The sequence below is a fragment of the Phyllobates terribilis genome, unplaced genomic scaffold (assembly GCF_046119375.1).
Source record: "Phyllobates terribilis strain yellow unplaced genomic scaffold, ASM4611937v1 Scaffold_1__5_contigs__length_1240528914, whole genome shotgun sequence".
Taxonomy (NCBI): Eukaryota; Metazoa; Chordata; class Amphibia; order Anura; family Dendrobatidae; genus Phyllobates; species Phyllobates terribilis.
The window spans coordinates 650,390,519-650,405,827 of record NW_027362761.1 but is presented as its reverse complement, the minus strand read 5'-3'; the positions used below and the strand labels follow the sequence as shown (position 1 = coordinate 650,405,827).

Below are 15,309 nucleotides of genomic sequence, written 5' to 3'. Positions count from 1 at the left end.
CCCCTCCCCCGGTGACGAGCCTCCTCAGTACATTCACGACGCCCCTCCCCCGATGACGAGCCTCCTCAGTACATTCACGACGCCCCTCCCCCGGTGACGATCCACCTCAGTACATTCACGACGCCCCTCCCCCGGTGACGATCCACCTCAGTACATTCACGACGCCCCTCCCCCGATGACGATCCACCTCAGTACATTCATGACGCCCCTCCCCCGATGACGATCCACCTCAGTACATTCATGACGCCCCTCCCCCGGTGACGAGCCTCCTCAGTACATTCATGACGCCCCTCCCCCGGTGACGATCCACCTCAGTACATTCATGACGCCCCTCCCCCGATGACGAGCCTCCTCAGTACATTCACGACGCCCCTCCCCCGATGACGAGCCTCCTCAGCACATTCACGACGCCCCTCCCCCGGTGACGATCCACCTCAGTACATTCACGACGCCCCTCCCCCGATGACGATCCACCTCAGTACATTCACGACGCCCCTCCCCCGATGACGATCCACCTCAGTACATTCACGACGCCCCTCCCCCGGTGACGAGCCTCCTCAGTACATTCACGACGCCCCTCCCCCGGTGACGAGCCTCCTCAGTACATTCACGACGCCCCTCCCCCGGTGACGAGCCTCCTCAGTACATTCACGACGCCCCTCCCCCGGTGACGAGCCTCCTCAGTACATTCACGACGCCCCTCCCCCGGTGACGAGCCTCCTCAGTACATTCACGACGCCCCTCCCCCGGTGACGATCCACGTCAGTATGCGGAATGTAGCAGGCAAATGAACGGCAGCAGCGCAGTCACATGACACCCACAGCGCCGCGTGCTTGTGTGGCGAGCACGTGACTGTTTGCCCGGGCGGCAGACATGGCGGCGCCCTTAGAGCTGGTTTTGAGTACGGATGCTGCGGGACAAGTTGCTAATTGCTCGGCATGGGATCCACAGACGGGAGCGGTTCTACTCACCTATCGTGGAGGAAACACCTCCACCCGAGGCCTGGTGATGCTCGGCGGGCAGTATCTCCTCGGAGGACAGCTGGGGAAGAACTACATCAATGTATGGGAGCTACAAAGAAAGGTGGGAGAGCCGAGATCCATGATGGCGTCCTGGCGCCTGCTTTCTGACATTAACCCGTGGTTGTCGTTGTCCTCCAGGATCAGCTGCAGCAGAAGATCGTGTGCTCGGCGCCAGTGACTTGCTTGTCTGCATCCCCTAATGGTCTGTACCTAGCAGCCGGCATTGCGGAAAGTGTTTACCTGTGGGAGGTAAGGTGCTGGGGCTCCGTGTGTGGGGGCATTGGGGTTGTGGGGGCTGCACCCGCCCCGCTGGAATGACTGCAATTTTTTAAAATTTCTCATCGCTCTTTATAATAATCTATAATTAATGCAAATTGCCAATATAAAAACTGAATGAAGTAACTTTGTGAAAACCAGAATTTGTCAGTGTCCCCTAGGAAAACTGTATCTGCGATTACCTGATCTCTTGGAAAATACGCTGCAATACTGTAATTGCCAACTATTCTAAAATTACCTTTCTGCCATGATGTCCATTGCTTTGCAGAGTGGTCAATGAGCATCAGAAGCAGCCCCCATTTCATGCTGCTTTCACAATTTACAGTGAGGTCTAAAGGGTTACATTGTCACAATCTGAGCTAGCTCTGATTAAATCAGTTAAACTCCAGTGCTGGCTGTATAACACAACTGGCACCCACACTGCATGGACTGAGCTCCTGAAGCCACTGCACACCTGCAGTGCACACTGGACATTGCCAAGGGGTTTATTTAGTAAATGGTTGACTTAAGTCATTACATAAATGCCTCTGCCACCGCTTGTATCCACGAGAATTACTTGGATTGCTTATGTAAAATCTTTAGTATGGTCAGTATAACTTTACCTCTATAGCCGTGAGATTGTTGTGGATTTAAAAATTGGCTTAAAGGGGTATTCCTATTTCCAAGATCCTCTTCCAATATGTATTAGGTGTAATAATATTAGCAAATCCCTCCAATTAGAAATTTAGTATAGCTCTTCTTATTCGCTATGTCTCTTTCCTCATGTGCAGGGCATTGCAGGACCTTAGGCATCCATGGTTACGACCACTAACAACTAGCTGACTGTCATTATATCAGTGGTCGTAACCATGTGTGCCAATGGTCCTGCAATGCCCTGCACATGAGCAAAGAGACATAGCGAATCAGAACAGCTTTGCTACATTTGTAATTGGAGATATTTGCTGATATTATTATTATTATTATTATTACACCTACTGCATATTGGGATAGGATCTTGGAGATGGGAAAACCCCTTTTGACTTTACTCCGCATTTTTTTTTTAGAAAATTGCTACTTTTATACATAATATTTTTATGGCCCGTGTAAAATTTTTTTATTTTTTTTTCATTTTGTACTATTGATGTCTTAGTCTATGTACACACTGCCTTTTTGATGCGGTTTTCGCAGCAGTGTACATCGTTGTAATGCCGGGACTGAGTTCACCAGCTGAAAATTAGCTGACGAGCTCCGGGACGTACGACTTACAGCATCGGTGCTACCTGGGGATTTTCCAATGAAACATCGATGCAGTAAATGAGGGCATCGGGGCTTATCAGTTGATCTTCAGCTGGTGAACTTGGCCCCAGCAGCAGCACAGCAAAGTACACTGACAGGAGTGACTACACTCCTGTCGGTGTATACAGTGGCATCTTCTACAGCAGTCACATCAGTGATGGCTGATGTGGATGCTGTAAAAGTGACACAAATCGCCTTGGGACACTGGGATTACTTCAGGATAGTGGACAGGTGAGGAATATAGCTTATTTTTGGTTTCTTACAGGGGACTGGGCGTTAGGTGAGTATATGGTGTTATTTTTTATTTTTAAATAAAAGATTAAAAACTTGTGTACTTTTATTTAAATTAAAGACTTTATTCTGGCCGTGTCTTTTTTGAAAAAACGTCTAAAACCTTACTACAGGGTTAGTAATGGGGGCGTCTTATAGACACCTCTCTATTACTAACCTTGGCTTCATGTCAGCCAACAATACAAGGCTGACATGAACCCCACCCTATTACCCCACTCACCACCGCTACATGGCAGTGGGAAGAGTGGAGGCTAAGCGCCAGATTTGGTGCATCTTATGGATGCACCAGTTCTGGGGCCTCTGAGAGCTGATATTATTAGCCTCGTATGGGGCTAGGATTCATGCCCCTTTCCCTGGCAATTATCAGCTCACAGCTGTCTGTTTAGATATTATAGGGGGACCCTATGTCAATTTTTTTCTGGGGTTCACTTGTAATCTAGCCAGTAAAGGCTTAGCAAACAGTTGTGGGCTGTTATTAATAGCTGGGTAACATTTTTGGCTAATGGCCCCTTCCTCGGCTACTAATATCAGCTCCCAGCGGTCGGCTTTCCCTCTGCTGGTTATGAAAACGACGCCGGAGCCCACGCCATTTTTTTTATTAGGCTATTTGCCCACGATCTGGACAGAGCAGCGCTTAAGGCCCCGTCTCACTAAGCGACGCTACAGCGATCCCGATAACGATACGACCTGTCAGGGATCGTTGCTGCGTCGCTATGTGGTCGCTGGTGAGATGTCAAACAGTCAGATCTTCCTAACGACGCAGCAATGATGCAGCAACCCGTAACGATCTGTATAACAATGCATTCCTATGTGTTTCTGTGTCTGAGTCGTCAACAAGGTCGTTGGTAAGGTGTCAAACACACCGATGCATGCTACCCAGCGGGGCCTCAGCGATCAAAGAAATGTCCAGACCATTCCGACACGACCAGCGATCTCACAGCAGGGGCCTGGTCGCTGCTAAGTGTCAAACGTAGCGAGATCGCTAATGAGGCCGCTGCTGCGTCACAAAACTTGTGACTCAGCAGCGATCTCGCTTAGTGTGACGGGGCGTTAAAGGAAGCATTAGGGTGGAGCATATTTTTGCTGTGTTCTATTGAGCACAGGTAAATCCACATGTCTTCACTGAACCATGCGGATTTACTGCATTCAATACATTCTAGTGGTCAAATTTATTTTGTGGAGACTAGTGACTCCGCAAGAGAATTTGACATGCTGCGGTCCTGAAAGACGCGCCGAATGTCTGTGTCCACATGTGATCTGCAGCCTCAGATGCATGCATAGTAGACATGGAATTTTTAGAAATCCCATCCACTATGCTGTAACATCTGGACGCTGCGGGTTTGACTCTGCATAAACAGGCAGCTTCAAACCTGCAGCAGCTCGTGAGCGTGGCCTCATACCCAAATTCACGTGCAGCAAGTCAAGGAGGCGCTAGTCTCTGCTGCAGATTTTGACGGATTGAAATGTCATTATATGCAGTGGGTCCACATGTATTGACAACAAAAGTGTGGCATTAGAACCCAGCGTTTTGGACGCAGCTAAAATACGCTGCGTCCAAAGCGCTGCTGGTTGCTGATCGTGGGGACGTAGCGGCTAAACAAACACGCTGTGAGCTTTTATTAATAGCCAGGGAAAAGCCAGCTGCCCCAGACATTCCCATTAATGAGATTAACATGTATGGGATTAGCTGACACCTAGCCCTTTTTTGTTTATTGATGACAAGGTGTCAATCAGACCCTCTCATTACTAAACCAAAGTAAAGAACTAAATAAACACACACACTGAGAGTAAACTGAAAAATTCATTTTCTTTGTGGAATGTTTGTGATTTTTGTTTTCTCAATTGTACGTTTTAGCTGCTCTTTCAGTACTTTTCATTTCTGCCACACTTTTTCTTCTACCTGTTTGCCAGGGTACCCAAGATTAATCACAGTTATATAGGCCCAATTTCTCCACTTTCCTGGAGTAATTTGTTACCTTTTTAATGACTTTAGTATTTCTACCTTATTCTTTATTTGTTTGGGGCCACTTTAAAGTTGTCTTTCTTTAAAGGAACATTCCCATGATCAGTGTTTGTTCAGGCTTTCATGCAGCTGAATTTCCCCATGAATCACGCACGTCAGCTCACTTGCGTTTTTGTATGCGTTTTTGTCTCTTTGATATGTTAGATTAGGTGTGCCAAGATATAGATAGATATTCATGAGATAGATATTAGTGCTGTGCATGTAGTGGACTGTCCATGTGTTAACCAAATAAACGTTAAAAAAACAACGTAGTGTCCCACCGTTTTTTGTTAACCAGCCAAGGTAAAGCATACAGCTGTGGACTTATTATCAGTTTGGGAAGGTCCATTGTTATTGGACCCTTCCCAGTCTAAAATACAAGCCTGTAGTTGCACCAGAATTGGCACATCCATTAAATTCACCAATTCTGGCTCTTTGCCCAGTTCTTCCCAATTGTCCAGGTGTGGTAGCAATCGGGGTAATGGTATTTGGAGCTGATTACAGCTGTGATTTGTCAAAAATCACAGCTACCATCAACCCCTGGGGTTAGTAATGGAAAGGTGTATATCACACGCCTAATACTAACCCGGTAATAAAAAACAAAAACAAAACACACAGTATTTTTATTATTTCAAGAAAGACTCCTCCCCCACATTGTCCCTCATTCACCAATTTACTGAAAAAAGGAAAATCCCATGCAGGTCTGCCGTAATCCGTCAAATCTGATGTAGTCCAGGAAAGGTTACCTGAAAAACAAAAAGACAGAATTAAACACGAGACAGGCCTCATTCACCAATTTATTTGTAAACCTGTTCCCACAAAGCTCCGATGTCCATATTCCTCTCCTGTGGCTCCAGCATCTGTGAATAAAGTTCCTGCAATTCATAAGCGCTGGGTAGTGACGTCAATGCTCATCATCGCCGGGTCTCGCTAAGAGTAGCAAGACATGGCAGCTCTGATCAGAGTTGTAGTCAGTTCCCGCAGACACTGTAAATGGCGATCACTTTTACTGCTGTTTAGTCACCGGAGCAACATTCTTGGAACGTAGACTACGTCGGAGCTTCTTATGAACATTTTTACAAATGAATTTGGTGAACGAGGGACTCTCTTGTTTTTCTGTCTTTTTATGTTTTTCAGGTATTCATTTCTGGACTACATCCGATTCGGTGAATTACTGCGAACCTATGTGGTGTGTGGGGTTTTTTTTTTTTTTAATAAATTGGTGAGCAAGTGGTAGTGTGTGGGAGTCTCAATTTTTTTTCTGTGTGATTTTTATTTTTTATGACTTGGTTAGTAATGGAGGTGTCTAGACGCCTCTCCATTACTTATCCCAAGGCTTGACGCCAGCTGTGGTTTTTAACAAATCACTGCTGTCATTAACCCAACTACCATTACCCTGTTTGCCACCGCAGCAGGGCAATCGGGAAGAGCTGGGCAAAGCGCCAGAATTGGCGCATCTCATTTGATGCTCCAATTCTGGAGTGACTGCAGGCTAGTATTTTTAGCCTGGGAAGGGCTCAATAACCATGGACCTTCCCAGCCTGATAATATTGGGCCCCAGCTGTCTGCTTTTCCTTCGCTGGTTATCAAAAATAGGGGGGGCCACACCCATCTTTTTTTATTTTTTTTTATTTTAAAAACCAGGCTAAAAACACCAGCGTAAATGCATTTGCAACTCGTGTGCTTTTTTATTTTTTCAAAATTGTATTTTCCACACAGAACACTGAGCATTCTCACAAGAGAAATTGACATGCTGCGGCTTGGAAACCCGCAACGCAGGTGATATTTACAAAGTGTAAAAAACACAGTGGGCATGAGATTTCTATTAATCTTATGCACTGTGTAACGCAGTGAAAATATGCTGCGCCCAGAACGCTAGTATTAATGATCGTGGGCACGCAGCCTGAGCCTTTATTTATTTTTTTTCTTCTCTAAAACTTTGCTTATCCACATGTTTTAGACAGATTCATGAACTGTGACCTTTACCAAATGTCTCATTTTTTTGGTGCTTCTCACTCTGGAGTCGGGTTTGAGTTTTGCAAAAGGTGCATTTTTGCGACTTTTTAAAAGAATTGCAATACAGCATTTTTGATTTTTGCGCCAAATTCATAAATTGCATGTACCATTTGAAAGATTTTGGTGCAAAAAATGAGCGAATACTACAAGACAAAAAGAATAGTGACTTTAATAATTCGCAAATGATGAATCGGGTCCACAGTCTATTGAAATCCATCACTGTTAAGACATGAGAGGAAATAATAGACTGTCATACATATTACATATGTCTATACTGATTTTATTTCTTTAGTTTCCTGAATAGAAGATTGACAGCTGATGTAAATGTGCTTTGTTATAGCAGTTCTCCCATCTCCATCTTTATGATCTATTTGGGAAATATTTATATTTTTCTTATCTGTCTCTGTTTTCCTATCTCTCTTCTCAGGTTTGCACAGGACATCTACTTACCATTCTCAATAGTCACTACCAGGATGTCACCTGCCTCACCTTCACAGATGACAGTAGTCATTTTCTGACTGGAGCCAAGGATAGTCTTGCTCTTGTGTGGAACCTTTTCAGGTAAGAGCTGTTCTTAAAATGAAGCTCGGCTTTCTGGTGCTGTAGGATTTTTACAATAAATGTTGACACCCGGGGCTAACAATAGGATTATTGTGGTATGCATTCAGGGGCAGAACGTGCCCCACTATACAGAATGATTATCAACTTTTCACGATGGAGTTAAATAATGCTTCCTATATTATCCAGTGAGACGTTTCTGTGGATTTAGTCTGAAGTCATGGTTGCCATTTTTCATCTTGTGCATATATATTTTTTTATGGGTTCAAATCCTATTGATACCATTTCCCTTGGCCAATTTGGAAGTGTATTGTGTGATATGGAGCCTTTGAGATCCTTAGGGTATGTTCACATGCCATGTTTTTCAAGGCAAGTCAAATTGACGAGATTTTCTAGTGGAAGCCACTCCCAAGAAATGTAGACGCAACTCCATCCATGTGTGCAGCGTGAAAGGGATGAGGGGTGCGATACATGCCAAGATAGGGATGTGAGGGGGCCACGCATACCGGGATTGGGGGGGGGGGGGATGAGGGGTGCTCACGCATACCGGGATTGGGGGGGGGGGGGGGTGAGGGGTGCCCATGCATCCGGGATCGGAGGGGGGGGGGGTTTGAAGGGTGCCCACGCGTTCCATGCATGTCTCTCATTTTCCTCTTGACAATACCCCATAGATTCTCTATAGGGTTAAGGTCAGGCGAGTTTGCAGGCCAATCAAGCACGGTGATGTTTTTAAACCAGGTATTGGTACTTTTGGCAGTGTGGACAGGTGCCAAGTCCTGCTGGAGAATGAAATTTCCATCTCCAAAAAGCCGTCTACCAGTGTTCTAAAACTTCCTGGTAGACGGCAGCGCTGACTTTTGTCTTGATAAAGCACAGTGGACCTACACCGGCAGATGACATAGCTCCCCAAACCATCACTGATTGTGGAAACTACACACTAGACCTCAAGCAGCTTGGATTGTGTGCCTCTCCACTCTTCCTCTAGACCCGGGGACCTTGATTTCCAAATGAAAATTGGAACTCTGGGACCTTGTGCAGTCTGTCAATGACTGCCTTCTAGACATCTGTCAAGTCAGCAGTCTTCCCCATGATTGTGGAGCCTACTGAAACAGACTAAGGGACCTTTTTAAACGCTTTGGAAGCCTTTGCAGGTATTTTATTTGTTAATTATTCAAATATACTGAGATAATGACTTCTGTGTTTTCATTGGCTGTAAGCCACAATCATCAACATTAACAGAAATAAACACTTGAAATAGATCACTCTGTTTGTAATGACTCTATATAATATGACTTTCACTTTTTGTATTGAAGAACTGAAATTTAACTTTTTGGTGATATTCTAATCAGGGCTGTTGAGTCAGAGCCCATTTTGGTGGATTTGGTATAAAATGGACCAACTCCGACTCCTAAAATATATAATAAATTGGGTACAGTAGTTCAATGCAGTTTGTGGGGAATATTTTTTCATAAAAATTTGGGCAAGTTATGAAATGTCTGTCCTATTCCTGATCTCATGGTCTAGACTTTTAGCTGAGATGAATCTGTGCTGCAGTAAATTTATCACTTAAACATGAACCATGTATGAGGGAGGTGGAGTCAGTGTCATGGAAATTGAGGAGTCTGAGGTTTGGATTACCGACTCCACAGCCCTGATTCTAATTTAGTGAGATGCACCTGTATTATAGCCTTTTATTCCTTCTCCCCTCTCTCTCAGGGGGGACAAGGAACCTGCACCTGGAAGCAGAACTAAAACCTTACACAAATGTTCATTCTGTGCAAAGAAACTGGCTTCTTCCCATAAGAAACCCTTATGTAGAGGCTGAACTCTCCCGCCGAGCTTAGAAACCTGTTCCCGGTGGACGATGAAACTGCAGAATGCTGGTCAGAAGTACCAAAAATAGACATCCAAATTGTATGGGTGGCCAAAAAAATGATCTTGCCATTTGAGGATTCCCCCCTGCTGAAAGATCCCTTGGAACGCAAAATGGAAGGACTCTTAAGGAAGTCCTGGGAAACTTCAGCCGCACTGCTGAACACAAATGCCGTCTCCAAGTGTTTTGCACGATTGATGTCCCGTTGGCTAAGTCTGCTGGAAGAACATCTGTCTACGGGTACTCCCAGAGAAGACATTCTGACATCTTTACCTCTGCTCCAAAAAGCATCCGGATTTCTAGCAGACACATCTGCGGAATCAATAAAGGTAGCCGCAAGGTCATCTGGCCTATCGAACTCTGTGAGACATTCACTCTGATTTGAAATCTTGGAGTGGGGACGTGACTTTAAAAATGAAGTTGTACTCTATTCCCTTTAAAGAGAAGTACATGTTCGGGCTTGCCCTTGACCACCTACTGGAGAAGACCTCAAATAAAAAGAAAGCCCTACATAAACCTAGAAGTTCTAGGGAAAGACCCTTTTAACCTTCCCAGGAGCAGACTCCAAAGTACAGAGGAAAAAGGGAAGTTGGGCTGGTGGAGCTACTCTAAAGGTGGACGGGGCAGAAATCTTTTTCTCTCCCAAGACCTCTCACAACAAGCCAAGACAGTAGGGGGTCGCATCTCGAGTTTCCTTCCCCAATGGAGCGAAATATGCACAGACTCTAAAATCGCTCAAAGCGGGAGTAAAAATAGAATTTTCTTCCTATCCTCCACAGAGAGTAAGAATAACGTAACTCTCCTCTCCGGAAATGCAATCCACATTAATAGCCGGTCTGGAAAGCCTATTCTCCTCAGGGGTAATCTCCCTAGCTCCAGAAAGGGAAAGAAACAGGGGACACTATTCCAGGCTCTTTCTGGTAAGAAAACCAAGCGGATCTCATCAGATCATAATCAACTTGAAACCCTTGAATGTGCATATAGTGTACAGGAGATTCAAGATGACATCAGTCAGGTCAGCAGTTCCTCTGATAGGCCACAACTTCATGGCTACAATCGCTCTTCAGGACGCATATCATCACGTCCCTTTTCACCCAACCTATTGGAAGTTCCTGAGGTTCGCAGTTGCCCAAGGAGAACGAACAGTACGCTACCAGTTAAATGTTCTCCTGTTTTGGAAGATCATCGGCACTACAGATCTCCACGAAAATCATGGCAGAGGTAATGGCGTACATCAGAGGTCAGGATGTTTGCATAATTCCATACCTCGACTTCCTGCTTGTGCCCCCCTCAATACTGTTACTCAAGAAACATCTGCAGTTAACAACCCAGATCCTGACATCACTTGGTTGGTTAGTGAACCACAAAGAATCGGATATGGTTCCCTCCACAACAGACGTTCCTGGGGGTTCTGTTGGATTCCCACAACCAGACATCTTTCTTATCCAAACAGAAACAGATCCTGTTAAAATCAAGGGTAAACATACTGCGAAGCAGAAAATTGGTGTCAGTAAGGTGTGCCATGTCATTCCTCGTCTACATGACATCCTACATCCAGATAGTGGTTTGGGCCCAGGCACATACCGGAACATTACATTCTCACATTCTGGCAAATTGGGATGGATCTCTGGAATCCCTAAACAAGAAAATGCCTATACCACCGCGACTAAAAGCCTCTCTATCCTGGTGGCTCAGCCAAGGAACCTGAACAGAGGAGTCCCCTGGATCCAGCACCCTGTGGGCTCCATAAAAGTAGATGCCAGCAGTAGGGGATTGGCAGCCATGGTCTCCTAAGAAGAATTTTTCTAGGGACAAGAAAGGTTAGTCAACAATCCTTCAACTTCAGAGAACTGAAAGCTGTAGAGGAAGTGCTCAGATCGGCAATAATAATCTTTATATAGCGCCAACATATTCCGCAGCGCTTTACAATTCAGAGGTTCATATTCAACAGTCATAAGTAACATAGCTAAAGTTAAAGCAAATGACGGCCCTGCTTGTAAGAGCATCTTGAGGGGATGAGGGATAGATAAAGGCTGCATGAGCTAATCACCAGCCAGTATCTGTAGTGCTTTTGGGTTCGGTGGAGACTTATGTTTGGAGAAATAAGGGATGGGCTATAAGAATATATAAGGACTTTGATTAGGGAACGTGATGGGCCGCCCTAAACAGGTGTTTTTAGGGAGCCCCTAAAACTGTAATATCTGGCGATATCTCTGATCCACGATTTCCATGTAAAGATCTACTCAGACAACATGACTACAGTAGCCCACCTCCGTCACCAGGGAAGCATGAGACATGAGGACTTACTCAATCTCAACAAGAATATTCTCCTGGGCCGAAGTACACCTTTTCTCCCTATCTGAAAGAAACCTTTTATGTGGAAGGCAATGTCCAGGCCAATTTCCTCAGCAGGACAGAGATTCACCCAGGAGAATAGTCTAAATCCCAAAGACTTCCAAATGCTAACCAAAAAATTGGGTCATCCAGAGGTAGATCTTTTTGCGGGATATCAGAACGCGAAAGTGGCTGTGGTGGTGTGTGTTTGTTGGTTTTTTTTTTTTTTTTTTACTTTTTTTTTTTTTTTTTATATAACCTAAATCCAGACTATGCCTGCCTAGGTGTTGACCCATTCCCCCACCAATGGAAATCCAATCTGCCATACGCCTTACCTCTGGTTCCAATTTTACCAAGAACCCTGCAGAACATGAGATCTGAAAGGACCAAAGTGATCCTAGTAGCACCTTTCTGGCTGAAAAAAAGCTGGTTCAGCACTCTAACCAGCGCAAGTATAGACGGTCCCCTAGTCCTGTCTCCCTTCAGAGATCTTCACCAGGGGCCGATTCACCACCCAGACCTTGAGAGGCTACACCTGGCTGCTTGGCTGCTGAATTCTCAATTTTGAGATGGTCATTAGAACTCTTCAAAAAAGTAGGAAACTGGTAACGAACGCCATATATTATAAGATATGGAAAACCTTTATATCATGGAGTGTGCCTGAACATCAACCGAACATTGCCCAGATCTTGGATTTTCTGCAGAAAGGCCTAGAAAAAGGTCTCAAACCCAGTACCCTTAAGATCCAAGTAGCAGCATTGAATTCTTATTTTGACCAGAGCCTGGCCGAGCATCACTGGGTGAAGAGATTTATAACTTCATCTTCTCGCATTCACCCTAGAGTGGCAAACCTGGTTCCCTTTTGGGACCTTTAGCATTGTCCTTTTAAAGGACTGACACTTCAACCTTTTTAGCCCTTATCTAGAAGACCGGACAGACTTTCCTGGAAGACCGCCTTCCTTGTAGATATAAACATGGCCAGAAGGGTGGGCGAACTACAGGCTCTCTCAGATAACGAACCTTACTTGAGAATACTAGAGGACCGACTCATTCCTCATCTAGACCCTTCGTTTCTACCTAAAGTGGTCTCTTAATTCCACAGATATCAAGAGATTTTTTCCCTCCTATCAGAATCCGACAAATGAGAAAGAAGCATTCCACACTCTGGACGTTTGAAGAGTGGTCCTGCATTATCTCCTGGAAAATCCAGGAGTGGCGAAAAGACCAAAATCTATTTTTCCTGCTTCAAGGCCATAATAAAGGGAAGACAACTTCCAAATCTACGATCATCAACTGGATAAAGAGAGCAATTGCTGAAGCATACCAGATCCAGAGCCTTCCACCTCCGGAGACGCTCACTCCACTAGAGCAGTATCGGTCTCCTGGGCTGAGAAAGTCAGTGCTTCCATTGAGCAGATTTGCAGAGCTGCTTTCCTGGTCCTTGGTCCATACGTTCTCCAAACATTACAGACTAGACCTAATGTCTGTTAAAGATTTCGCCTTTGGGAGTAAAGTCCTCCAGGCTATTGTCCCTCCCTAAAATTATTCTTGCGTATTCTTCCAATGTGTTGTTGTGGGGGGGTTATTATAGAAAATAGAATTAGACTTACCGGTAATTTGGTTTATAATAGCCCACGGCGACAGCACGGGTAATTTCCTCCCTTTGCTTTATTTCTTGCATTATCCTATCAGTGATGATAAAATATGATTTGAAGCATTCATACACTTGTCCTTTATAAGAACACTGGAAGGAGGCAGTGGGAGGGACTATTTAATCTTTGTGTTTCCTGTCCCTATTACGGTGGGGTGACCTCCTCCTGTGTGCTGTCGTGGTGGCTTATTAGAAACCAAATTACTGGTAAGTCTAATTTTATTATTTTTTTTTTGCTTCTGCTATTTTTTCTATGGCAGTACTGTTATTTCATGTGTAGCAAGGTATAGTATACTGCACTATTATTCTTTGGAGTGTTGGCTTTAGGATTCAATATTTGCTATATTTATATGTGAAGATGATTAAGTGAAGTTAATAAAGTATAGTACAATGGTTTATTACACGTTTAATAGTTTTCCATACTGTACATTACTGTATTAATAAAATTAATTTTTCTTATTTAAAAACACAACAAAAAATGTTGTGGTGTTTGGGGGGCTGGAACAGATTAATTTCATTTCAATTCATTTTAATAGGGAAATTTGATTTGATTTTAGAGCAAATTGAGTTCTGAGCTCGATCACAAAACAAATTAAACTCTTAAATCAAGGTATTACTAGTGATTTATTTTAATCTGTTAGTGTTTGTTTTTTATAGTGACCTTACTGTTGACTACTTCTGTAAATGGCATTCAGAAGGGAATCTGTCACCCCCTGGCACTTATCAGACCTCTACTATGGGCATACAGGTGATAGAAATGTAAATCTATACTTAACTGTATGGCCCATAGTAGAGGTCTTGTTGGTGTGAAATGTCTCTTTATTCATTCTGGTTTGTGAAGTGTTCCTGTCCCGGGGCTGCAAGAAATCCTGCCTGTTTCTAAATACAATATTTCCCCCCTCTCCTGCATGTCACAGTGCCCTGTGACATGCAGTCGCCGCAGCCACATGCCGCGCCTGCGCACTTCACCTTTTACGCAAAGCACACTTCTTCCTGCCGTCTATGCGTCATTGTAGAGCAGGCATCTTGTGGACACGTGCCGGCAAGTCACTCTGAAATATTGTAATTAAAACAGAAGAAAAGAATAGCAACAGTTGAAGCAAATATATATAAACCTAACATGGTCCAGAAACAATAAATACACAACATAAAGGCATAATAATGGTGTGAGTGATCAAAGCTGGACTCTGTCCCAAAATGTGCGAGCAATAAGCCAGCAAAAAAATGAGTTCCATAGTGGAACAAAGTATAAAAGTAAAAAGTGTCAAAGTGAGGAAAAAAATGTTAAAATATAAAAAAAAAATAAAATAGTGAAAATCAAAAAAAATAAAAAATATAGTGTACCAATAAATAGCATTATGAAAAAAAATAAAAGTACACATTTTGGTATCGCCGCATCCGGAACAAAATGACCTATAAATCTGTCCCACTAGTTAACCCCTTTAGTGAACACGGTAAAAAAAAAATAAAAAAACGAATCAAAAAGCGATGCTTTATCATATTGCCAAACAAAGAATGGAACAAAACACGATCAAAAAGACGAATGTAAATTAACATGGTACCGCTGAAAATGTCATCTTGTCCCGCAAAAAACAAGCCACCATACAGCTCCATCAGCCGAAAAATAAGTTATAGCTCTGAGTAAAGCAATACAAAAAAATATTTTTTGTGTAAAAGCGCCAAAACATAAAAAAAACTATATAAATATAGTATCGCTGTAAACGTACTGACCCGAAGAATAAAGCTAAGTTATCAATTTTACCACATGCAGAATGGCATAAAAAAAAAACCAATAAAACATTTCCTGAATTGTTGGTTTTTGTTTATTCTGCCTCCCAAAAATCGGAATAGAAAGCGATCAAAAATGGCATTTGCTCCAAAATGGTACAAATAAAACGTCAACTTGTCCTACAAAAAACAAGCCCTCACATGACTGTCGACCGAAATATGGAAAAATAATTGCAGTAACTAGTCTTAGCAAGGAAAAAAAAAAAAGAGTCTTTTAGTGCGC

General features: G+C 43.6%; 1 protein-coding gene across 1 annotated transcript in view; it reads left to right on the top strand.

Annotated features, from left to right (window-relative positions):
* The first annotated feature begins 749 nt into the window (after positions 1-749).
* The window catches only part of LOC141273230 (WD repeat-containing protein 18-like), a 64,191-nt gene continuing 49,631 nt past the window's right edge, over positions 750-15,309 (top strand). The window contains exons 1-3 of the mRNA XM_073684804.1: positions 750-1,083; positions 1,161-1,271; positions 7,310-7,443. Coding sequence (XP_073540905.1) covers positions 874-1,083; positions 1,161-1,271; positions 7,310-7,443 — 455 coding nt within the window. The 5' untranslated portion in view covers positions 750-873. The remainder of the gene's footprint in view (positions 1,084-1,160; positions 1,272-7,309; positions 7,444-15,309) is intronic.